Source organism: Clarias gariepinus, chromosome 20, assembly GCF_024256425.1.
Source record: "Clarias gariepinus isolate MV-2021 ecotype Netherlands chromosome 20, CGAR_prim_01v2, whole genome shotgun sequence".
Taxonomy (NCBI): Eukaryota; Metazoa; Chordata; class Actinopteri; order Siluriformes; family Clariidae; genus Clarias; species Clarias gariepinus.
This window is the reverse complement of record NC_071119.1, coordinates 26,130,296-26,151,560: the sequence shown is the minus strand read 5'-3', so window position 1 is coordinate 26,151,560 and position 21,265 is coordinate 26,130,296. Positions and strand designations below refer to the sequence as shown.

Below are 21,265 nucleotides of genomic sequence, written 5' to 3'. Positions count from 1 at the left end.
AATGGTCTGATCTTTTAACAAGTTCCTCAATTTAAACATAAAGTTGACCTCGGCATACGATTTTGTGGATGTTTGACTTACAGATCAAAATTTGCAACAAGGGTCTTAAGAATGTTTTAAACACTTATATTAATTAATTAATTAATGTAACAGGTTTGATGAACAGGTGATGGTTAACCGGAAAAGAGACAATTTCATTGGAATAATGGGGAAAGGTAAGGGTTAAACTATGGGTGGATGGGAAAAAGGGAGAAAAGGATGCATGTGTAGGTTTTATGGATAGTGCCCTGCTGTAATGCAAGCACAGGCTGTTAAGCAGTGGCACCAGGCGGAGTGGGCCTGTATGGCTGCAAGCTTCCTTGACAGTACCTTTCGTGATCGCCGAACTGGCTCCTCCCAGCTTCTATTAGTGTAGCGCCAAGCGGGGATCTCCTGGACACTCCTCGTCTGCCAGAACTACGATTCGGAAGATCCCAGGTTCAAACCCCACAACCACCAAGTTGCCACTGTTTGGCCCTTAAGCAAGGCTTTTAACCCTCAACTGCTCAGATGTGTAATAAGATAAAAATGTAAGTCGCTCTGAATAAGAACTGTAAATGTCTGGAAGGCTTTCCTGGCTGGAGCTGGAAGCCTTTTCTCCTTATGTTACCAGAAATCCTCTCGTGATTTGGAGAGAAAGTCTCGCGAGAGTAAAAATGTGAAACCAAAACAACTGATGGGGCAAAACATCATATGGAAACAGAGTATGACGTATACAATGCCATATAAAAAAATCTGCAGCCCTATAAAAATTCATTATGTGCAATTGGACATATTGGTATTGGTATCATTACTTCCCATGGGAAAATGCATTTCACCATGCGAAATCTGCCTTAAGAACTCGCCTCTGGAATGGATTAAATTTGTATACTGAGGTACAACTGTACTTGCTAAAACTAGTTGTGTGATTACTTAGGATTTAAAACAAATTCATTCTAAACCCATAATAATCTGTATATTTAAAGGCACATACATATTGTTGGAAAATGGCATTATGTTTTTATTTGTAATTATAAAATGTAATGATCAAAACTTATTTTATATATATTTAAAAATGTAATTTGAAATTTAATGACATAAATATGTAAAAAACATAAATATGTAAATTTGCACATTTAATTTAATTGTACAGCACATCTATTTATAAACCTGAACATATATAAATTCAGATTTGCTGTATTTTACCAGCATATGATCCTAAAATTTAAAAAAGGATTTATATATATATATATATATATATATATATATATATATATATATATATATATATATATATATATAAAATTACAATGCCTCGATCTAGCATTAATATTTTAACACTGGGGATTTTGCTAGGGAAGACATAGTACCTTATCCACAAAGTTCAAATGGTGTCCCTAAATGTAATGTAAATGTGATATTTATGCATAATGTATAATGCTTAAGTTATCTAGCTTTCTATATGGTAACTCATCAATGAATTAATAGATAAATGTAACTAAACATGCTGCTATTTAATTTGTTAAAACTAATTTATTACAACCCTTTAAATTAGCTTGTTTAAGATAAATGTGTACAATTTCTAAAAATAATTATGCACATTAAGCATTAAAATATACCTGAAATATAAAAAATATGAAGTCTTCTGTTTCTTCAATAGGTTCCTTTTAGATATTCACTGTTGCACACAAGTCTTTCAAAATATTATGTTTCCTTCACCTGTGCTTTTCTACAACTTGAAAATATTACTACGTGTGACGCAGACTGATTTCCATGTTTCTTTTCCTTAAACTCTGCACTCCTTATTTAAACAAAAACCAAATATTCATCCACTGTTTTCAAATTTTAGCACAAAAAGGAAGTGAACATGTCCATCAGGTGACTTTAGTTTGGTGGACCATTATGTGTAAAAATTAGTACACCGTTTTTTAATTCTATGTGTTTTTGTGTAAAAAAAAATATACTATTTAATTATGGAGGGTCTTAGTATTAAGCAAATACACCCTCATATAACTTTTTACACTAGGGCATTATTAATTTATTAAAGAATTAGGCCAAAAAAAAAAAAAAAAAAAAAAACATGTGGCCAATACTAAGAACCCCCATCATTCTATAGCTTGTAGGTCATAGTTTAACAGCAATAACTTAAATTAATGATTTCCTGTATGACTTTAACGGTAGGCATTTGTCAATAATCAGATACAACAATTAGTTGCTATATTAAAACATCCCTGGCTTTTTATCATAACTATGAGACAGGATTTCAGGGCAGTGAGGCAGTAAATAAATAAATTAAAATAACTCAAAAACACCAGGTCGAGGCTAAGTTCTTACAGACCCTACAATGTTGTTTCTTGACAAATAGAAAGTAGCTCTGTCTCTGTGTTTGATTTGGGATTACCATGTATAACAACAACTCTAAAAAACTATAAAAACAATGTGACTTGTTTTACATAGGGAAAGCAGTGTCATGTGAGACTATTTCATAGTACACACTCTGTTCAGCAGTAAAAGTACCAGTACTGGAACTCAGTATCAACCCATTTATAGTGCAGCGATTGCAGTCTTTAGATCTTGGCTTGAAGCAGGTGTTAAACCTTCACACCAACTATCCAAGCAAATTATTCACACCGAAGTCTCATTGAAGATGAAATTAAATTTTAAACTAAAAATTAGACAACAGAACTCAATGTTATTTTCAAACGTTCTACAAGCAAAGACTGGAAGCAGCCACCTGCAATGTCCCTCATACTTCAAGTCCGCTCTGCCCCATGACACTGAGAATCTTTGGACTTTGTTAAACTTTTGGTTGTAACTCTCTCTCTCTCTCACTGTATAGTACAATGTGTTGGACAGAATAAGAGAGAGCTACATCAGATAACCTGGTTTCCACAATCAGCTGATCTAAATCCAAATGAGTTAGACAAGAGAGTGAAGGCAAAGCAGCCAACAAGTACTCAACACCTTTGGAAAGTCCTTTAAGATTGCTGGAAAACAATCCTAGGTTATGACCTCATAAGCCTGACTGAGAGAATGCCAAGAGTGTGCAAAGCTGTCATCAAAAGAAAAAGGTGGGTAATTTGACTTAGTTATTAACCTAGTTAACCCAGTGTAAGTATGTATCCAATGATGTAACCATTAAAGCACTTTTTGTAAGTCGCTCTGGATAAGCGTTTGCCAAATGTTTGGACACACCTTCTTATTTAATAGTTTGAGTATTTGTTGGCTGCTTTTCTTTCACTGTCAGCCCAAACTTTTTCCATTTCCTGTTCTCAATTTACATGCTTCCCCTGGGAAACATCATTAGAAGGCATGGGATTAGTTTCCATTGTTATGCTGATGATACCCAATTATACATCTCAACAAAACCAGATGAAATACCCAAGTTGTCTAGATTAACAGAGTGTGTCCAGGACATAAAAGATTGGATGACCAATAACTTTCTTTTACTAAATTCAGATAAGACAGAGATATTGCTCATCGGCCCAAAAACCAGCACACAACAGCTTTCACAATTCAGCCTGCGTTTAGAAGGATGTACTGTTACTACTAGCTCAACAGTAAAAGACCTGGGCGTGATATTAGACAGCAACTTGTCTTTTGAAAATCATATTTCCAATATCACAAAAACAGCCTTTTTCCATCTTAGAAATATTGCCAAACTTAGTATCCTATCCGTATCTGATGCAGAAAAGCTAGTTCATGCATTCATGACCTCCAGACTTGACTATTGTAATGCATTACTAGGTGGTTGTCCTGCATCCTCAATAAACAAGCTACAGTTAGTCCAAAATGCAGCCGCCAGGGTTCTTACTAGATCCAGAAAATATGATCATATAACACCTATATTATCATCCCTGCACTGGCTACCTGTTCAATTTAGAATTAATTACAAAATAGTACTACTTACATACAAGGCTTTAAATGGTTTAGCTCCCTCATACCTAACCAGTCTTTTGATACGCTATAATCCACCACGCTCCTTAAGATCACAAAACTCCGGACTTCTGGTAATTCCCAGAATTTTTAAATCAAAAGGGGGCAGGGCATTTTCATATTTGGCTCCAAAGCTTTGGAATAGCCTTCCAGACACTGTTCGGGGAGCAGACACGGTTTCCCAATTCAAAAGTAGGCTCAAGACGCATCTCTTTAATCTGGCATACGCGTAACTCATCCCATAACCTCATACTCCAGTACACCTATCCTGAATGGCAACTACGCTAATTCTCTCCATCTTTTCTGTATTTTTCTACCCATCCTGAGACATCTGGAGATTGTGCCAGCTTCAGTAGACAAAGGCCAACCCTGCGAGGTTTCTAAAGCATCTTGAGAAGGACCTGCTCCAGCTAGATTCTGCTTTATGATGGCTGGAGCTACACATCCTGCTCCTGTGCTTCCAGTGATCCAGACCCCATCTGCCCTCTGCACCTACTGCTGAACTGAATCTACACAACTTTTGATATATTGAACTTTCACCTGCACAACACACTTGATGTTATTTCTATCTGTTATCACCCAGATGAGGATGGGTTCCCTGTTGAGTCTGGTTCCTCTCAAGGTTTCTTCCTATTGCCATCTCAGGGAGTTTTTCCTTGCCACTGTCGCCGTCACCCTTGGCTTGCTCATCAGAGACATTTCATTCATCATTCATTCATTTAATTATTATCTAGACACATTTTTCTCACACATACACACTTCCAAATATTTTCTTTTCTTTTCTTTCTTAAAAAAAAAATAAATAAAAAAAAATCTTTAATTTTTTTTCTTGTGAAGCTGCTTTGGGACAATGACCATTGTTAAAAGCGCTATATAAATAAAATTGAATTGAATTGAATTGAATTGGATTATGATTGGGTCATTGTGAACTCAGGGTCATCTAATGTAGCACTCCATCACTATCCACCTTGGACATATAGCTCTTACATAACCAAGAGGTCTGTCCAGGGTCACTGTTCTGTAGTAAGACATGTAATTCCACTAAATACAAACCACAAGGAAACACATGTCACTACAAATGCTGTAACAATGCTGGTTAAGTGTGCCCTTAATTTTGACCACATCACCAACAGTGTCACCAGCAAAGCACTGCTGCACTATCAAACCAGCTGTTCCTACTTTCTATGTCTAAAAAAAAAAGACATTGTGGTTAGAACCCTGACTCTCTCTCACTTATTTATCGTCCATACCACTTTATCTTGTATTCAGGGTCACAGAGACTTTGAGCCTATCTCAGGAGGCTTAAGGGCACGAGGCGGGCTACACCCTGGACAGGGTGCCAATTCATCACAGGGCACACACGCATACACTCACACAAACACTCATTCACACACTACGGGCAATTTGAAAAAACAAATTAGACTAATCTGCATGTCTTCTGACTGTGGGAGGAAAGAAGACTCTGAGGCTGTGCCCACAAAAAAAAACTGGAAGGGGACGGTCCGGCCATACCCCGAGAGCAGAACCAGCACGAGCGAACTGCGTAGGAGCTGCTGTCCATGCAGGCTTATGCTACCACTCTGCCCACTGCCACCACTCACTAGCCTGTGCCCACATGCCAGCGGGGCACCTCCCCCCATAACTGCACGTGCTGGTTTAACAATTTACCATTTATTCCTAAATACATTATCCTTTTTCCCGTAAGTTCTACCTCATATCCGTGCTTTATGGTGCCACCTTTGCATAAAGGGTCGAACCCATTACAACTATGAGAAGCATTCATGTGGGCCTCAATGTGCTACGTATATGGTACTCAATTAGTCATGATTGATTCATACATCATTGGAGTTATATTATTGTTTTAATAAAAGGAAACTCTTAATTTTTTGTCAGTGCAAGCAATAAATATTCATTCATTCATTCTTCATTAATTTATCTTCTATATCGCTGTTGTATAGGGTCTCTTAGGGGCCTTGAATCTATCTCTGGCACAACACAGGGTACACCCTGCAGCCAGTTCACTGCAGCGAACGCACACATGCTTATACACACTCTATGGGCAATTTGGGAACATCAGTCTGCATGTCTTTAGATTGTGGAATAGAACTGGAGTACTGGGAGAAAACACACCAAGCACAGGAAGAACATATACTGTATATTAACTCCATGCACACAGACCTGGGGAAAGAATCAAACACTAAGAAACCATGCCAGTAAACAAAAAACTAATTATTTAAACCCTTCAGTGCTGAGTCATTTCTCCTTTACCTAATGTTTTTTGCTTTGGGGTTTACATTCAAAAGACCAAAGTGGGTAAACTGGGCCTGTCTGGGGCTTTGGAAGTGAAGAAGCATTTACCAGATATGATCCATATGTTTAAAATCTATATATTTTTTGTGTTTATGAATTTGTTAAAAAAAAAAAAAAAAAAAAAAAAGAAAAGAAAATTAACAGATAACTATATGCTGGTGGTGATCGTTATGCTCAAGGAAAAAAACTGTTCTGAGAAATCATAGGAAGCCCTACGTTCTCATGAACATCTTTTTTATCATGAGCAAATGTAAACTTTTCACCACATTTGTACAAATTTTGTACAGAGAGGATAGATGGGTCAAGAGAGAAATAAAATAAGCCATCTACAGTACATGCAAGTTCACTTTACAGAGTTGGAGGTCGTAGGAACAACCTGTTCCCGGTAAAATCCAAGATGGTGTCGCTGAGATTGGTTGTCATCACGACCGCTTCAACCGCTTTGCTTTTGTCTTTTAATCTGTTTAAGTAAATTTAAACTGGTATAATTCACCACTGAGTACATTAGGTACAATAGAGATATGACACTAAGCAGCGGCCCCAGAGCACATGCACACCACACACCTTTGGCTGGCTATCATCCTGCTCACCAATGTCCAGTCACTAAAAAACAAGCCAGATGATCTCAGGGGTGGGGTTAAGGTCCAGAAAGACATTCAGGACTGAACTATTGCAAACTGCATGAGGGAAACATAGCACATAGCACCAACCTCAAATGCACAGCACTGACCTTTTATCAGCACATTACCTGCTTCACCAGGGGTAAAATAACACTGGACCATTGTTACACCATAAGCAAAGATGGCTAAAGGGCATAATATTGCTCTGTATTTAAGAAATCCGACGACGCTGCCATCTTCCTCATGCCAAAATATAAACAAAGGCTTAAACAGTAAGTTCCGGGTCAGAGAGAGTTAGCATGCTGGATGGACCAATCAGTGGCCACTCTACAGGATGCATTCGATGGCACAGACTGTTTACAGAAGCGGTTGTGGGATTCATCTGGAAAATAGCGGATGAAACCATGCAAAAAAAGACGATCACAAAGTACCCTAATCTGCATCTTACAATGTTTGGAAAGCGGTGAATGAGGACACTATGAAACAAGAGTCACAGACCCAACAGAGTGACCTTTGAGGCCTGTGGCAGGGACTTTGGACAATAACGGACTATAAAGCACCAACATGGCAGATGAGCTGAAAACCTTCTACACTCACTTCGAGGCTGCAGATGACAATGCTAACAGGGCTAACAAAACTAACTATACTAACATTGATAGTGGTTCTAATAACTGTAGACAGAAATCACTGGAAACATGTTTATAATCTCTGTTCATGATGTGTGTAGAGCAATCAGGAGAGTGAACACCAGGAAAGCAGCATCCCAGGTCAAGTCCTCAGAGCTTGTGCAGACCAGGTAGTACCTGTGTTCACAAAAAAATTCAACCTCTCTTTACCCCAATCGGTAATGCCCACATGCTTCGAAGAGTCTATCCTTGTTCCTGAAGAAACCCCATCCTGCTTCTCTCATTGACTATCACCCTGTAGGCCTGACCCAAGTGCTTGGAACGGCTGGTCAGAGACTTCATCATCTCTTCACTACCGACACACTAGATTCACTACAGTTTGCATACTGTCTGAATGTATGTCTCAATTAATGATGCCACTTCACAACTCGTTTATACATCACTCACTTACCTGGAAACTAGGAGAGGAAATTATGTTAATAGGCTCTTTATTGACTACAGTTTAACATTTACACACACCCTATTTTAATTTCTACGTATCACTGTGTTCAGGAAACACTTAGAACAAAAGGTAAAAACGTTAAATATGAATAAAAAAATGAGCACAATGATAAAACTGCTTTTAAAATAAACAGAGTCAACGTGGGTGTGTAACAAACAGAGCATTAAATTATGTTTGTTCAATTACTTCTCATTATTGTCCTCTACATTGCCCTACTGATTTAAGCAAAAATGTTGTGCAATAAATAAAATTTCAGTCACTTTGAAACCGTCTTGATTTGATAGTAAGCATTTTGACCCTACATTTCATAATTTTACTTCTTGTGGAAGACATGTCCATTTGCTTCCACGTTCCAGGTCACTGTGATGCTCTCCAACATGTCATGTTCTTTCAGTTTCTGCTGGATCTAAAGATCAGAATCAGGATTTAATCACATTAAACAAAAGAATACTTGTCAAGGAAAAGCCAGAAGATAATAAAGAGTTAAAAGGCTTAAATAATAAGAAGTTAGGCAGGTCAACAGGGAGAAATGCTAATGTCTGTTGGTTATATTTTAATGTAATAATCCAATCCAGAAGTTTGGTTTATAGACAATAAGTATGTAAATTTTAATTGTGCTTTTTTAAATAACATTAACATTCACTATCAAATTTTGTATATTACTTGTTTTGTATTTTACACCAAAGGCTTACATATGCCCACAGGGACAAAAGACCAGCATGCCAAAAATGAAATGTCAATGCAGCACAAATCACCAAAAGCAAATAAACAAATGCTGGCCACTACAGAAAGGCACTGACCACCAGGCCCTTCAAACTTCCCACATCTCAAATTCTTCTTGAACAACTAAGTCCAATCCACAAAACAGAACGTCACTGCACCTAAAGGATCCACCGCCAATGTCTTGGTGCCAGATACCATGGCACACTCTCTGGTTTCGTGTGTAGTCATGCACCAAGGGACCGGAGCCACCAAACAGATTTGGGATATTTGTGGATTAGTCACTATAGCAGCATAAAGGCCGTTGTCTTATATCATATACAAGGTAATAAAAACTGCACTAGACACATGGCACACCACCTCACCTGTCCACAAGAGGGCACCTCAAGAGGACCTTTACCAACAAATAATATAATTATATAAATAAATAAATAAATAAATAAATAATTGTATTTTTATCAGTTTAATGAAGGGAAAAATATGAGTAAGATATATGAAATATGTGCTGAACAAATAAAAATATATATATATAATAAATACTTTATTAATCTCAGTATAAGTCAACCAACCAAAAGTATTTTGTAAATAAAGAAATATAAAGAAATACATTTAGCTTTATAATAGATAAGCAGCTAAGGGGAATTCTAAACAACTGTATTTAAGGATAAAATACAAAGAGATTTGTTGGTGCAAATTTACAAATGATTCTCGATTAAGCTAATCAATCATTAAAATGATCAGGTGTCACATTACCACCAATCACAGTGCCTGATCCGTGTGTGTGCGTGTTTTTCTTTCTCTTGCGCTGAGTGTGTGTTATGTGTGTGCGCGCGAAATTTGACATCATGCCAGTTCACACACACACTTTCTCTCTCTCGTTGTTAGTGTGTGTCAGTGTTTGAGTAATTTGACACTGTGGCGGTTCACTCTCTCTCTCTCTCTCTCTCTCTCTCTCTCGCCTTTAATGTGTTTGTGTGTGTGCGTGGGTGTGTGTGTGTGTGTGTAAAACAGAGAGGGGGTGCTTCACTCACACACAACCAGCACGGTGGCAAATTACGCTCGCGCACACACACATAACACACACTCAGCAGCGCAGGAGAGGGAAAAACACACACGCAGCGCCTGTGCGCATAAATGGAAACACTTATCTGTCGGGATTAATTTTTACTCTTTTTAAGGTAACATGCAGGTTAATTTGTTTTATTTTTGCTTTATATTTTGTGTTAATTATTTTTATGTATTTCTTTTTTTGGGCTGTGGAACAAATAATTTTATTATTTTAATGGGTTATTAATTAATTAATTTCTATTATTTCTATGGGTAAATGTTTTTATGGCTTTAATGTATGAGTGTTTTGGAATACAAGCCCACTTCCGGAACGAATTATGTATACTAATGTCATGCTTTTAAAAAGAAATTTGGAATTAAACTTTAAATATACTTTAAAAAAGGTTTGTATTATAGTACACTTTCCAAAAATATATTATATAAAAATATATTTTAAGTAAAAAGTTGGTCTAATTTTTAAAGTACTGTACACTTATTTAAAAAATTTTTTTCAATTTATCTTTAGTATATATGTTTTTTTTAATATGCTCGAAATAATCATTGTAGAAATGTACAGAACATTAGAATACAAATTTTAATATATGGTAGTAAATTTAAATGTACTAATTCATACTTATTTATGCTTAGATTTTGTGCTCTACTCTCTTGTGCACACTAAATCTCTCTCTCTCTCACCTCTCAAACTTGCGCACTGAAAACCACTTTTGCACATTTAGGATAATTTCTGTGTGTTTAAACTTTCTTTTCTGCGCTCACTATTATAAAGCTACACCTGCACGAACAGCAGCAGTGTTATACTGTAGCTCTGCATCTATTCCAGCCAACCAGAGACTAAAATTGGCACGATAATCAGAAACTGGAGGCGGGCAGATTCGGACTGTCTGTTTTCTGATTGGCTCCCCAGTCCTCCGCTTCTAGTTTGAATTGACGGCTGAAAAGCTGCATCGTTGCATGCGTTAGTTGTTTTCGTTAATATTTAATTTTCCTTGGCATAAGGTAAATGTAATGGTTTTTGTTAGGTATTTTAAAATTAAGTACATAGTTTAAACTATGGAATGTATTGTCTAATGTGTTATTGTTAAATCTTATGTACTTTGCTTGAGGTATAATGGCTCCGTAGCTCTCGGCCTGTTTTTTAGTCTCTGTGTAACAGAATCAACACACCAGGTTTAAACTAATACTGTACCTGTATACTCTAATAATAATGTCTGTCTGTGTTTAGACTACTGTTTAATATTTATTTTGTGCAGTTTTTTGAACGCAACTAAACAATAATATAGTTTGCTTTTTTGTAACCTTGTGCAAATTAAATCTGTTAAACACATAAATGAAATCTGTCTCTATATTACTGTGTTTTAAAAACATGTTATAGTGTAGAAACCTTTAAAAGACACCTTTAGTGTACTGGTAACCCATTTGTTATACAGTATTATAGAAGAGTGTGTACTATATTACAGTATATAATAAAGTATATTTCTCAACTGCACAGAGTTTTCCGGGAACTCACCAGCAGAAGTAGACTAATGATCATGAATGCGTCTGGGAAAACCTAGAATATTCAGAATCTAGAACACTTTACACCCCTTGAATAGAGTGAACTAATTTCACTCATCTCTTCTTCAAAATTGTCAACCTGTGAATTAGATCCTATACCGACGCATTTTCTCAAGCAGATAGTTCCAGCAATAACAGAATCCATGTTGAAAATAATTAACTTTTTCATTCAGCAGAGGGTATGTTCCCAAATCCTTTAAGTTAGCAGTTTTAAACTAAGGAACCTAACCTTGACCACTGTTAGCTTTCCAATTACAGGCCGATATCAAACCTCCCCTTCATATCTAAGATTCTGGAAAAGATAGTAGTTAACACAACTATGTTCATATCTACATAAAAATAGTATAAACAAACTGTATCAGTCAGGATTTAGGCCTCATCACAGCACAGAGTCAGCACTTGTTATAGTAGTAAATGACCTCCTATTGGCCTGCTATTGGGATCAGGGTTGCGTGACTATACTTGTGTTACTCGACCTCAGTGCAGCTTTTGACACCATTCATGATAGTAATCTGCCCGCCTCCAGTTTCTGATTGGCTGGTATTGCTACTTTAGTCTCTGGTTGGTTGGAATATTTGCAGAGTTCTAACGCTGCTGCAGTTTGTGCAAGTGTAGCTTTATGATATTGAGCGCATGGAAGAGAGAGATTTCAAACGCACATAAATGATCTTAAACGTGCAAATGTCAGTTTCAGAAGGAAAAAAACAAGTTCAAAAGCGAGCACAAGAGAGATTTAGCGCGCAAAAAAAAGAGTCTGTACTGTAAGCACGCAAGAGGGAGAGTGGTGCATTAAATATAAGCATAAATAAGTACATATAAATAAGTATATTTAATACCCGGTAAGTTAGATATACCCGGCTTCAGAGATAGACTAATGCTTATATACGAGTGTTATATTGCTTAACAAATTTGTATGAAAAGCGCATTAAGTAAATTCTCAGTTAATTAATGCAGATGTCATTAGACAGACAGACTGTGGTTAACGCTAACAAAGTTCGATTGGTAACATTAGCACAGGGAGTTTATTTACATTCCAGAATTCCCAAAACAGTATTTTACACACTCTGCTGTAAATAGGTTTATTAATTTCTTTTATTTTTATTACAACTAGATATTCTGTAAACTTTATTTACCTTTGTCTTCACTAAATTCTCCTGTTGTCTTTAAGCAGAGCTCCGCTGTGGAGGATTGGGGGGTCAGACGGATGACGGTTGGCCTTTTGGAGCTACTGGAGGAGCCTGAACAAGCTGTTGAGGGAGCTGTAGGAGGGATGACGTCACAGTGCATTCTGAACATAGAATTGCAAAACGTCTGATAATTTGGGTGAAACAAGGACTTAAACTGTTCCATCTTTGAAAGTTTTTAAAAAATGATATTTTAATATAGAAGAATAGAGACTGATAAGCAGCTGGTGTTATCCGGGTATTTTAATGACCTTTAAGCAAATTACAACATGCATTCACCTGTTTTATACAAATTACTTTTTTTAACTTTGACAAATTTTAAAAGAACACATTTTTAAGTCATGTTTGTGTGTTTTAATTGTTGTTTTTTTTTATATATATATATATTTACTTGAACCAGTTACTTCAATGAGAGACAACTTTGTTTTAAATAGTCAAAGATTTGTGCTAATAATAATTATTATTAATAATATTATTATTGGTCATAGAAACAAATGAAAACAACAGTTAAACACTTGATCATATGTATCTGTGTTAGTTTGTGCTAATGTAACACATAATTATTTTTTTTCTCAGTATAAATACATGTTTTGGGTTTTAAAAACTCCATCAAAAGAGCAAAGACAAACTTACGAGGACTGGAAGGAAAAGAGAATTACATGGTGCTAATTGCTTGGTGGAAGGGGTTCTTTAGACTGGTCTGTGCGCAAATGTGTTTGTGTTAAAGACAACTGAGAATTGCGGAAGCACTTAGACACACCTCTCCATCCACAAATGCTCACCTGTGGCACTTTAACAGTTGTCTTATAAATCGTTGATTAAACCTATGAACACAGCGGTTCAGCATCAGTCCTAAACACAAGTGCAGGGTCTGTTTTTGTCATTAATTAAAATACATTAATATGTTAATAATTTACACAATAATAACATTGTTTATTTTGCTAAATAAGGTAATGAGCTATATTTAAAATAGAACAAACCAGGAAGTAAATGTTCCATACATTACAGTACTGTATATAACCAAGTGCCCTAACAAACATAGCAACAGTGTACAGTACAAACAGAGAGTGTGTGCTGGTGGGGATTGGAAGGTGAATGAAGATACCTCATTTACATAACAAAAGACGGTCAGAGGTGTGAATGTGCATCTCTGCTTTGCCTCTAACCCTCTGGAACTTTTTAGTTGTTTTAGTATTGTTTACAAGTGTGAATGATTTTGGGGATTTAATCTCACTTTTAGGATAAAGCTCCTTAATATATATAATTTTTAACTCAGACTAGTTAATGTGGTTGCTAACGCTAGCAACCTAACTAAATGCCTGCGTCATTCTAGCACTACAGTTAACAGTTTAGCGTTCATTCATCACTTTACCATCTTCGTCACCCTGCAAACATTTTACAAAGAAAGTTAGAAAGCTCAGACGTCTTAGCCTTTTCTTTCATACACAGGTGGAGTTCTTTAATTAGCTAGCAGCTATTCTCAGCTGAATTATCATACCTCAGCCTGAAAGTTTGCGTGTAACCTTAACACGGTAACAGTAATAAATCTTACATATAGTAATATTTTTTCAGTCATATGTGACTTAGTTGAGTGAACATGTGTATACAGACCTTGTATTTATCGTAATTTTCCCTTAAATGCACGATGAGAATGAACTGTCACTAGCCGTGTGGGAGTTCAAAAGAGAAGACACGAAGCTGACTGACAGCCTGAATCCACCGGTAACCTTTGGGGGAGGAGCCAAGCAAACTTCAACCCAGCAGCTGAGTTATACAAAAACTACCCAACTCTCTGTAAATAACCCAGAAAAATTACCCAACAGAGGCAACACAGCGCTTGGGTAGAAAAAACAACCCGGCGTTTTTTAAGTGTGTAGGCCAGGAAAAGCTTGGTGCCAGATTCTTACAAACAAACGGTGTTATAGGAATCACAGTGTGACTATTTGAATACATTTTCTTGGCCAACAAAAGTAGCACCTTTCTCCGGTTTTAGATTTACATTTAAAACAGGACTCTATGTTGGAATTTTACAACTATAAAAACAAAGAGTCCTACTTTACATGGGTGTAAAGTTTGTGACCCAGGACCGCGTCGTCTGGGAAGTTCAGGAAATTAGCTGGTAAACTGTTCTTTTGAGGGCCGGTCTTTATGACCTACACAGCAAAGTGTATCAAGATAACAACCTGATTTAAGCAGTGTGATGGTGATTATGTGTCCAGGAGTCAGCAGGAAGCAGGTGCTGTGTCGTTATTAAATGCTACAGTATGTGCAGTAATGTACTTAAATAACCCACCATAAAAACTGAAGGTTTTTTAGCTAATCCTCAGGTAGGTTTAACCCTGTTTACTGTTTAACTAGCCAGCCATGGCCTTTAGAAAGATTTTTACAGAATTTGTCTAAAAGACCTAATATCTTAAATGAATAAAATAGATGTCAATTTGGGTGCTTTATTCACTAGGTTTTTTTTTTTCTTATTAAAGCCTTTTGAGTATATAATAGTAAAGTCTAGTAACTAATATAAGTTTATGATTATTGTGTGATTGTAAATTAAATTACAGTACAAAACATTTTTTACTCCATCAAGCTAGACTACTTCATTTAAGTTTTTTTACTGCTGCATTACAAAAAATGGAAAGTATTGTGGTGTGTGTGTGTGTGTGTTCTTCATTAGTCAGCACCTAACAAAAGTGTCCCAAAGACAGAAAACCAGTAAACCGGACTCAAAGTCATGGGTGGCCCACCCAGGTGAAAAAAAACGTATACTTTTGTGTATTACAAATATATTCAAATCTTCTTAAATCTTTTAACAAAAAAGTGTACCATCAGTTAATATATAAAAAGTTATGCTAACATCATGCTTTACATTTAACTTTAAACATATTAAAAAATAATAGTATTATAGTACACTTTCCAAAGATATGTTATAGGAAAATAAATAAAAACTTCAATAATTATTGTCAGGTATGTAAATTAATACATACACAGCCATATGCCTTAAGTATACTAAGAATGCTTGAAGTTGATCCACTTAAGCACACAAAACTATACTTAACACAACTCAATTTTTGTTTTTGTACAATTTAATTACAATTTAAATGCACTTAGTACATGATTAGTTGTTTCAAAATAGCAAAGTCTGGCTACAAGTATGCTTAAGTATGCTTTGGCATGCTAGGATTTATTATACATAGCACATCATTTTTATATATTTTATATTAAAATAGACTAATAACTAATAGAAAAATAGTTGGGAAAAAAAAATATATATATCCCATGTGCATTAGAGATGACTCAGAGCAAAAATAGTGTATATACAGGGCTCTGTTACATTATCTTCTGTATTCTGTATATTGCATAATCTTCTGTATAATAATTATTCTTTACTATGATAAACTGATGTATGTACTGATATTATTAAAGAATTATCAAAATTGCTTTTAAAATTAAAGTCAAAGTCAGTCTGTTACAAAAAGACCATAAAATGATATTCATTCTTCCTTTATTTTAGACAAATCTTGTCCTCTGCCTCAATCACATTATTCTTTTTCTTCTTGTGGAAAATATTTCCATCTGGCTGCACCTTCCAGGTCACTGTGATGTTCTCCAGCATGCCATTTTCATCCAGTTTCTGCTGGATCTGAAGATAAAAAAAAAACATTATTTATTATTATCTATTACATGAAAATACATGTCACAAAGAAGCCCAGAGTTAATAAAGGATTAAAAGACTTGCGGGTTAACAGAGACAAATGCTAACAGGGACATTTTACACCAAAGATTTTACCTGCTCTAAAATGAGTGACTGCACAGCAGGATCGAACACACTCCTGTCTGACTCCACCCGCAGTCTCATTGTCTGACTCTTTGTCAGGTAAACTGTGGAACACACACACATACAACTTGTGCATACTATCTTTTTAATAAATAATATAATAGATGCCTTCTATATAAAATGAATGGTTTATGTGTTAAATCCGACACGCAAGTGGAGAGGGAGCAGCTGCAGAGTGAGGAGGTCAGAGTTGCAGTGATCCTGAGGATATAGGCAGAGTCAGAGTCGAAAGTGGAAGCGATGGTTCAAAGCCGGGTTATCAGTTAACGTAGCGAACAATTCCGATTCGTAAAGCTATAGACGTAACCAGAAGGGGGGAAAAGGGTCAACAACGTATAAGGCAAAAGGTATTCTTGGCAAAAGCACTAGACATGAAAAACACTGGGCTTGGAGGACACAATAATTCGGCAACACGATCGTTGTTCGTTGATGAGTTATATAGAGTGAAAGCAGGGGCGGACTGGGACCAAAAAGTGGCCCTGGACTTCCTGGCCCACAGCAGCCCACACCATAATACACTGGCTCATTAATGTAGAGATAAATTTTTAACACCAGTTACAAGTATAAAAATAGAACACAATACAGAAATCAATGCTTTTAAAACATAATATTTGAAGTATCACCGAACATATATTGGGTCATATTAGTAAAACAAAGAAACGAAGAAAAGAACATCAAGTCAAACAACATATAAATCTATAAAGACAATATGTTAAAAAGAATGGCAATAAAACTGAACAGGTAAGCTGAAATAAAATCAGTAGCAGCAGTAGCTCACGCTGGTAAACTAGTTACTTATTTTAATTATTATGGTAGTCATTATTAATTCAAAATAAGGCTGAGAAACATTATTTTGAATTAATATTGACGACCATAATAATTACTAGCACAAGTTAATGCTGCTACTGATTTTATTCCAGCTTACCTGTTCAGTTTGATTGCCATTCTTTTCACTCGGCTCTGGTAGATCAGGGGAGACGTGTTGGTCATCATCAGCAGGCACTGGTTCATCATTACTGACCTCCTGCACATCCAGCTTACACTCATGAGTGATATATCTTACACATACCCCCTGCGAAAGTGTTTAGGTCAAATTCCACCCATGCACGTGTGACAAATATGCAAAGAAATAAAATCAGAAAGGGGCAAATACTTTTCCATGGCACTGCACATGTAGTCAGATTGTTCCACTGGGGTGAAACTGTGCCAGGTGGAGTTTTAAAATCATACTGACTATACACTGAATATGAATAACTTTGAATGATGAACTTATTGTTCTTTCCTTTGTTTTTTTGTTTTACAAATATGACCCAATACATATTTAGTGATACTTTTTTATTCTTTTCTCTACTTTAATGATCCAGTGTATTATGATGTGGATGTGGTGAGCTGCTGGATCCAGCCTCACTGTCCCTGACTGTAATGTTAGAGCCGTCAGAGCGGAACTGTAATTTTCCTTTACACCGAAGACAAAATCTGTTAATTTGAAGCATTTTACAGCATTTACTGTACCTCTAAAGCTATTTCTTATTTTCGTGTAACTTTCAGCTCCTTTTTTTTCTTCGTCCTTTTCATTCATTAAAATGATTATTAATTTGATTAAATAAATTCGCTGCATCGAGAAAGGATCAATATCTCTTCCTCCGTAAATTAAAAGTGAAGGTGTCTAATTAATATTGAGGGAGGGTAATACATCCGCGGTAACATTTGTAATGTTGCTCGCGGCAGCGTAACAGCCCATTAATTCATGCTGGTGTACTGATGAGAAGGACCGACTGGTCGATGCCGTTCTTTTATTTACTGCATTGTCAGGTTATAGTACAACCCTTCGGGTCGATCCCGCACTTAAACCCAACTAAAAACTACTGAAAAAGAAAACAAAACTCAGGCTCTATATCTCAGCTTACATCTCGCATTCGCGTTCACACACACACACACCGGACCTCATTACCCACAATGCATCTCCTGCACTGGACTACACTCCCGTAAACCACTGTCGTAAAATCAACCTCTCTCTCCCGCAGCAACACGCTCTTTGTGCTCTTTGTGCACCCGTGCGATCGACGCACTCCTCCATATGATTAGGAAATAGATGCAATATGATGGTTTTCGTCATTTTTTATATAATTGTGTACTGACTGGGTTGGACTACCTGGAAAACTCCCGGTACTCCAGATGGCCAGTCCGCCACTGAGTGAAAGTGATGAGTGAAATACCAAGCAGGTGTGCTCATGCCAGAGAATGAGGCGGCAAAACAGTTTTTTTTGGGGGATATGTTTCCCCTGATATTATATTAAAAGATATCATTAAAACAAAACTCACGTGTGTGACAGAAAAAATTATTTGGGATGTTGCAGGGGCCATCAATGAAGAATCCTTCGGAAACAGCTGCACAGTTATAATTTCCTCCAGCATTATTGGGTTTCCCAGGAGCCCATTGGAGGTCTGTAGCATTGGTCCCATCTGACCACTTCCAAGTATCTCTGTATAGCCCAACCCAGGGATTAAAGATGGATGACATTTGCGTTAATATAGTTTGGTCTGAACTGTTAAGAGCGCTGGCCAAGTCTGTGTGATATTGTCGGCAGTACGCCCGAGCTTCAAGCCAGGGCAGAGCAGCCTTGGTGATGATAATAAATTTGTCAGAGCCAGTAAAATTAGCTGTGAATTAAAAAAAATAATAATTAGTATGTCCCAGTTAGCACCTGTCTACACAAAAAATAGGAGACGAAGTAATGCTAAAGTTTTTCAACTCACAATGTAAAAAAAAAAAACGTAAAAAAAACCATCACACTAATATGAACCAAATAAATCAGGATATTGGCCCACCATTGTAGCATATGAAGGGTCTGTAGTTTGTACATGCATCATCAAACCAATTAGTTAGAGTGCCCGAATACAGGTAAACACACCCTGCTTTTCCACCAAGATTACTAGGACACCCAGGGAACCAGTTGGTATAAGTGACATTCTTCAGTGAGAGGTCGCCTAACGACCAGCGCCAGCTATTGATATCATTCCACAATCCGACCCAGGCAGGTGTTGTCAGACCTTTGCTTTTTGTTTCTGTCTTCAGTCTTAGCCAATCAGTATCACTCAGGATTGTTGCCAAATCAGTGTACATCACTCTGCAGTAATTCTGTGCAACAGGCCATGTTGCCGGTGTCATGCTCAGCTCATATCTGTGAAAGACGGTTTGCAGGATGGGTACAGAAGCTGGGACCAGACCTGATGGAAATAGATATTTTTAAATCACACAGTAAAGTTTACCTGGTTTGAATAAAGATATTTCTAATGGCTAAATAAAAGAATAGGTAATGTATAATTACCAGCAGTTTATTTTAGAGTCAAAAAGTAATTTTAATTGTTCCTTTTCCTTACGTATTGTAATATATAATTAGTAAGATAAAGAAATTGCTAAATATGTACTTAACAAGTGAATTAAATAAAAAAAAGTAAAGACTAAAAAACAATATCTTAATAAGCTGTTGTATTAAGTTAATCAATAAAAAAGTTTTTAGAACCTGTTTTCTTTTTTTTTTTTATATATATATATAAATAAGCTCTTACCAGTGAAGAACAGGAGAAGAAAAAGCTTCATGATGTATGGATAGCTGTCAAAAAACAAAAAAGTCACACTCTAATGTACAAAAAAATGTCAGCATAAATTTATTTGAGCGTTTTTTACATTTATAAACAGGGATTTATTTGTGCAAATTTAAAAATACTTCTCATTTAAGCTAATCAGTTGTAAATGTGGGAAAATAGTGTCATTGCTGGTAGTTTTTTCATGTCATAATCATGTATATTTCATGCCCACTCTGCTTCATTTAAAAATTCATAAGTACTCTTAGACAAAGATTTTATCTCTGTTTAAGGTAACAAACATCGAACCTTATATTATATTTTTCAGTACATAATCATATCTGCTTATACCTTTAGTCCTATATAAACCTATTTACAATATTGCTTGTTAATTACATTATAAGCAGCGTTATACTCTACACAATGGAAATATGGTAACACTTCAATAATATACCTTTTTTTATAAATTTAAATAAATGTGGAGTTTAAATCGTTATGGCAATACTAAAAGTAAGAATTAGCAATGCGTATTAAAACATACCTACATTATAAGAACCTGAAGGTAGTCGTTTCTTCTCTAGCTCTGTGTTATAACTTCACTGTCTGCACACAACCCCCTTAAAAACCTACCTGTTCACTTCACCTGTCCTGATAATGCTAGAAATATTACAACATGTGTGACGTGGACTAGTTTTCATTTTACTTCAACCATTGAACTCCAGACTCCTTATTTACACTCAACCAAATGCTGACCCATCAACCCCACCAGGTTGCTTTTAGTGTGGAATAGCCATGTGCTCCTAATCAGATATAACATTCCATATGGGCATCATTGTATGTCTGCTTGGTAAACTGATCACTGGCTCTTCTTGTTAAATGGGAGGTGGAATTTTGGACCATGATAAAAAAAAAAAAAAAAAGAAAACTGGATAGGAAATTAAACAGCATTAAAGAAGTTATGCATGATTTATTAAACACTAGAAAAATATTAGGGCTAGATTTTTACAAACATTATTTATTTGTTATGAGAATTAAGTTGTAACTATTTAAATACATTTTCTTGCCAAATAAAAGTACTCTTCTCCAGTGTTGGATTGACAAATGAAAAAAGACTTCATGTTGGAATTTTACAACCATAAAAACAGAGAGTCTTGTTTTACATAGGAAAAGAAGTGTCACCTAGGATGGTGATGGTGTTTATTGTGGCAATGAGGCAGAAACATCAGAAAGGAGTAAGACGGTGCTGTTTCATGAATACATACTAAGTGCTGTAATCTAGTTAAATGACCTCACTGAAGAACTAATTATTT

The 21,265-nt window shown here is 36.2% G+C and overlaps 1 protein-coding gene across 1 annotated transcript; it reads right to left on the bottom strand.

Moving 5' to 3' along the window:
* Positions 1-15,946: 15,946 nt before the first annotated feature.
* On the bottom strand, positions 15,947-19,592 carry LOC128508561 (putative C-type lectin domain family 20 member A). The gene is made up of 4 exons (XM_053479926.1): positions 19,200-19,592; positions 18,693-19,031; positions 16,323-16,414; positions 15,947-16,175 (listed from the first exon to the last, which is right to left on the bottom strand). The coding sequence occupies exons 1-4, from the start codon at positions 19,537-19,539 to the stop codon at positions 16,038-16,040; spliced, it is 909 nt and encodes a 302-aa protein (XP_053335901.1). The 5' UTR covers positions 19,540-19,592; the 3' UTR covers positions 15,947-16,037.
* Between the last annotated feature and the right edge of the window lie 1,673 nt (positions 19,593-21,265).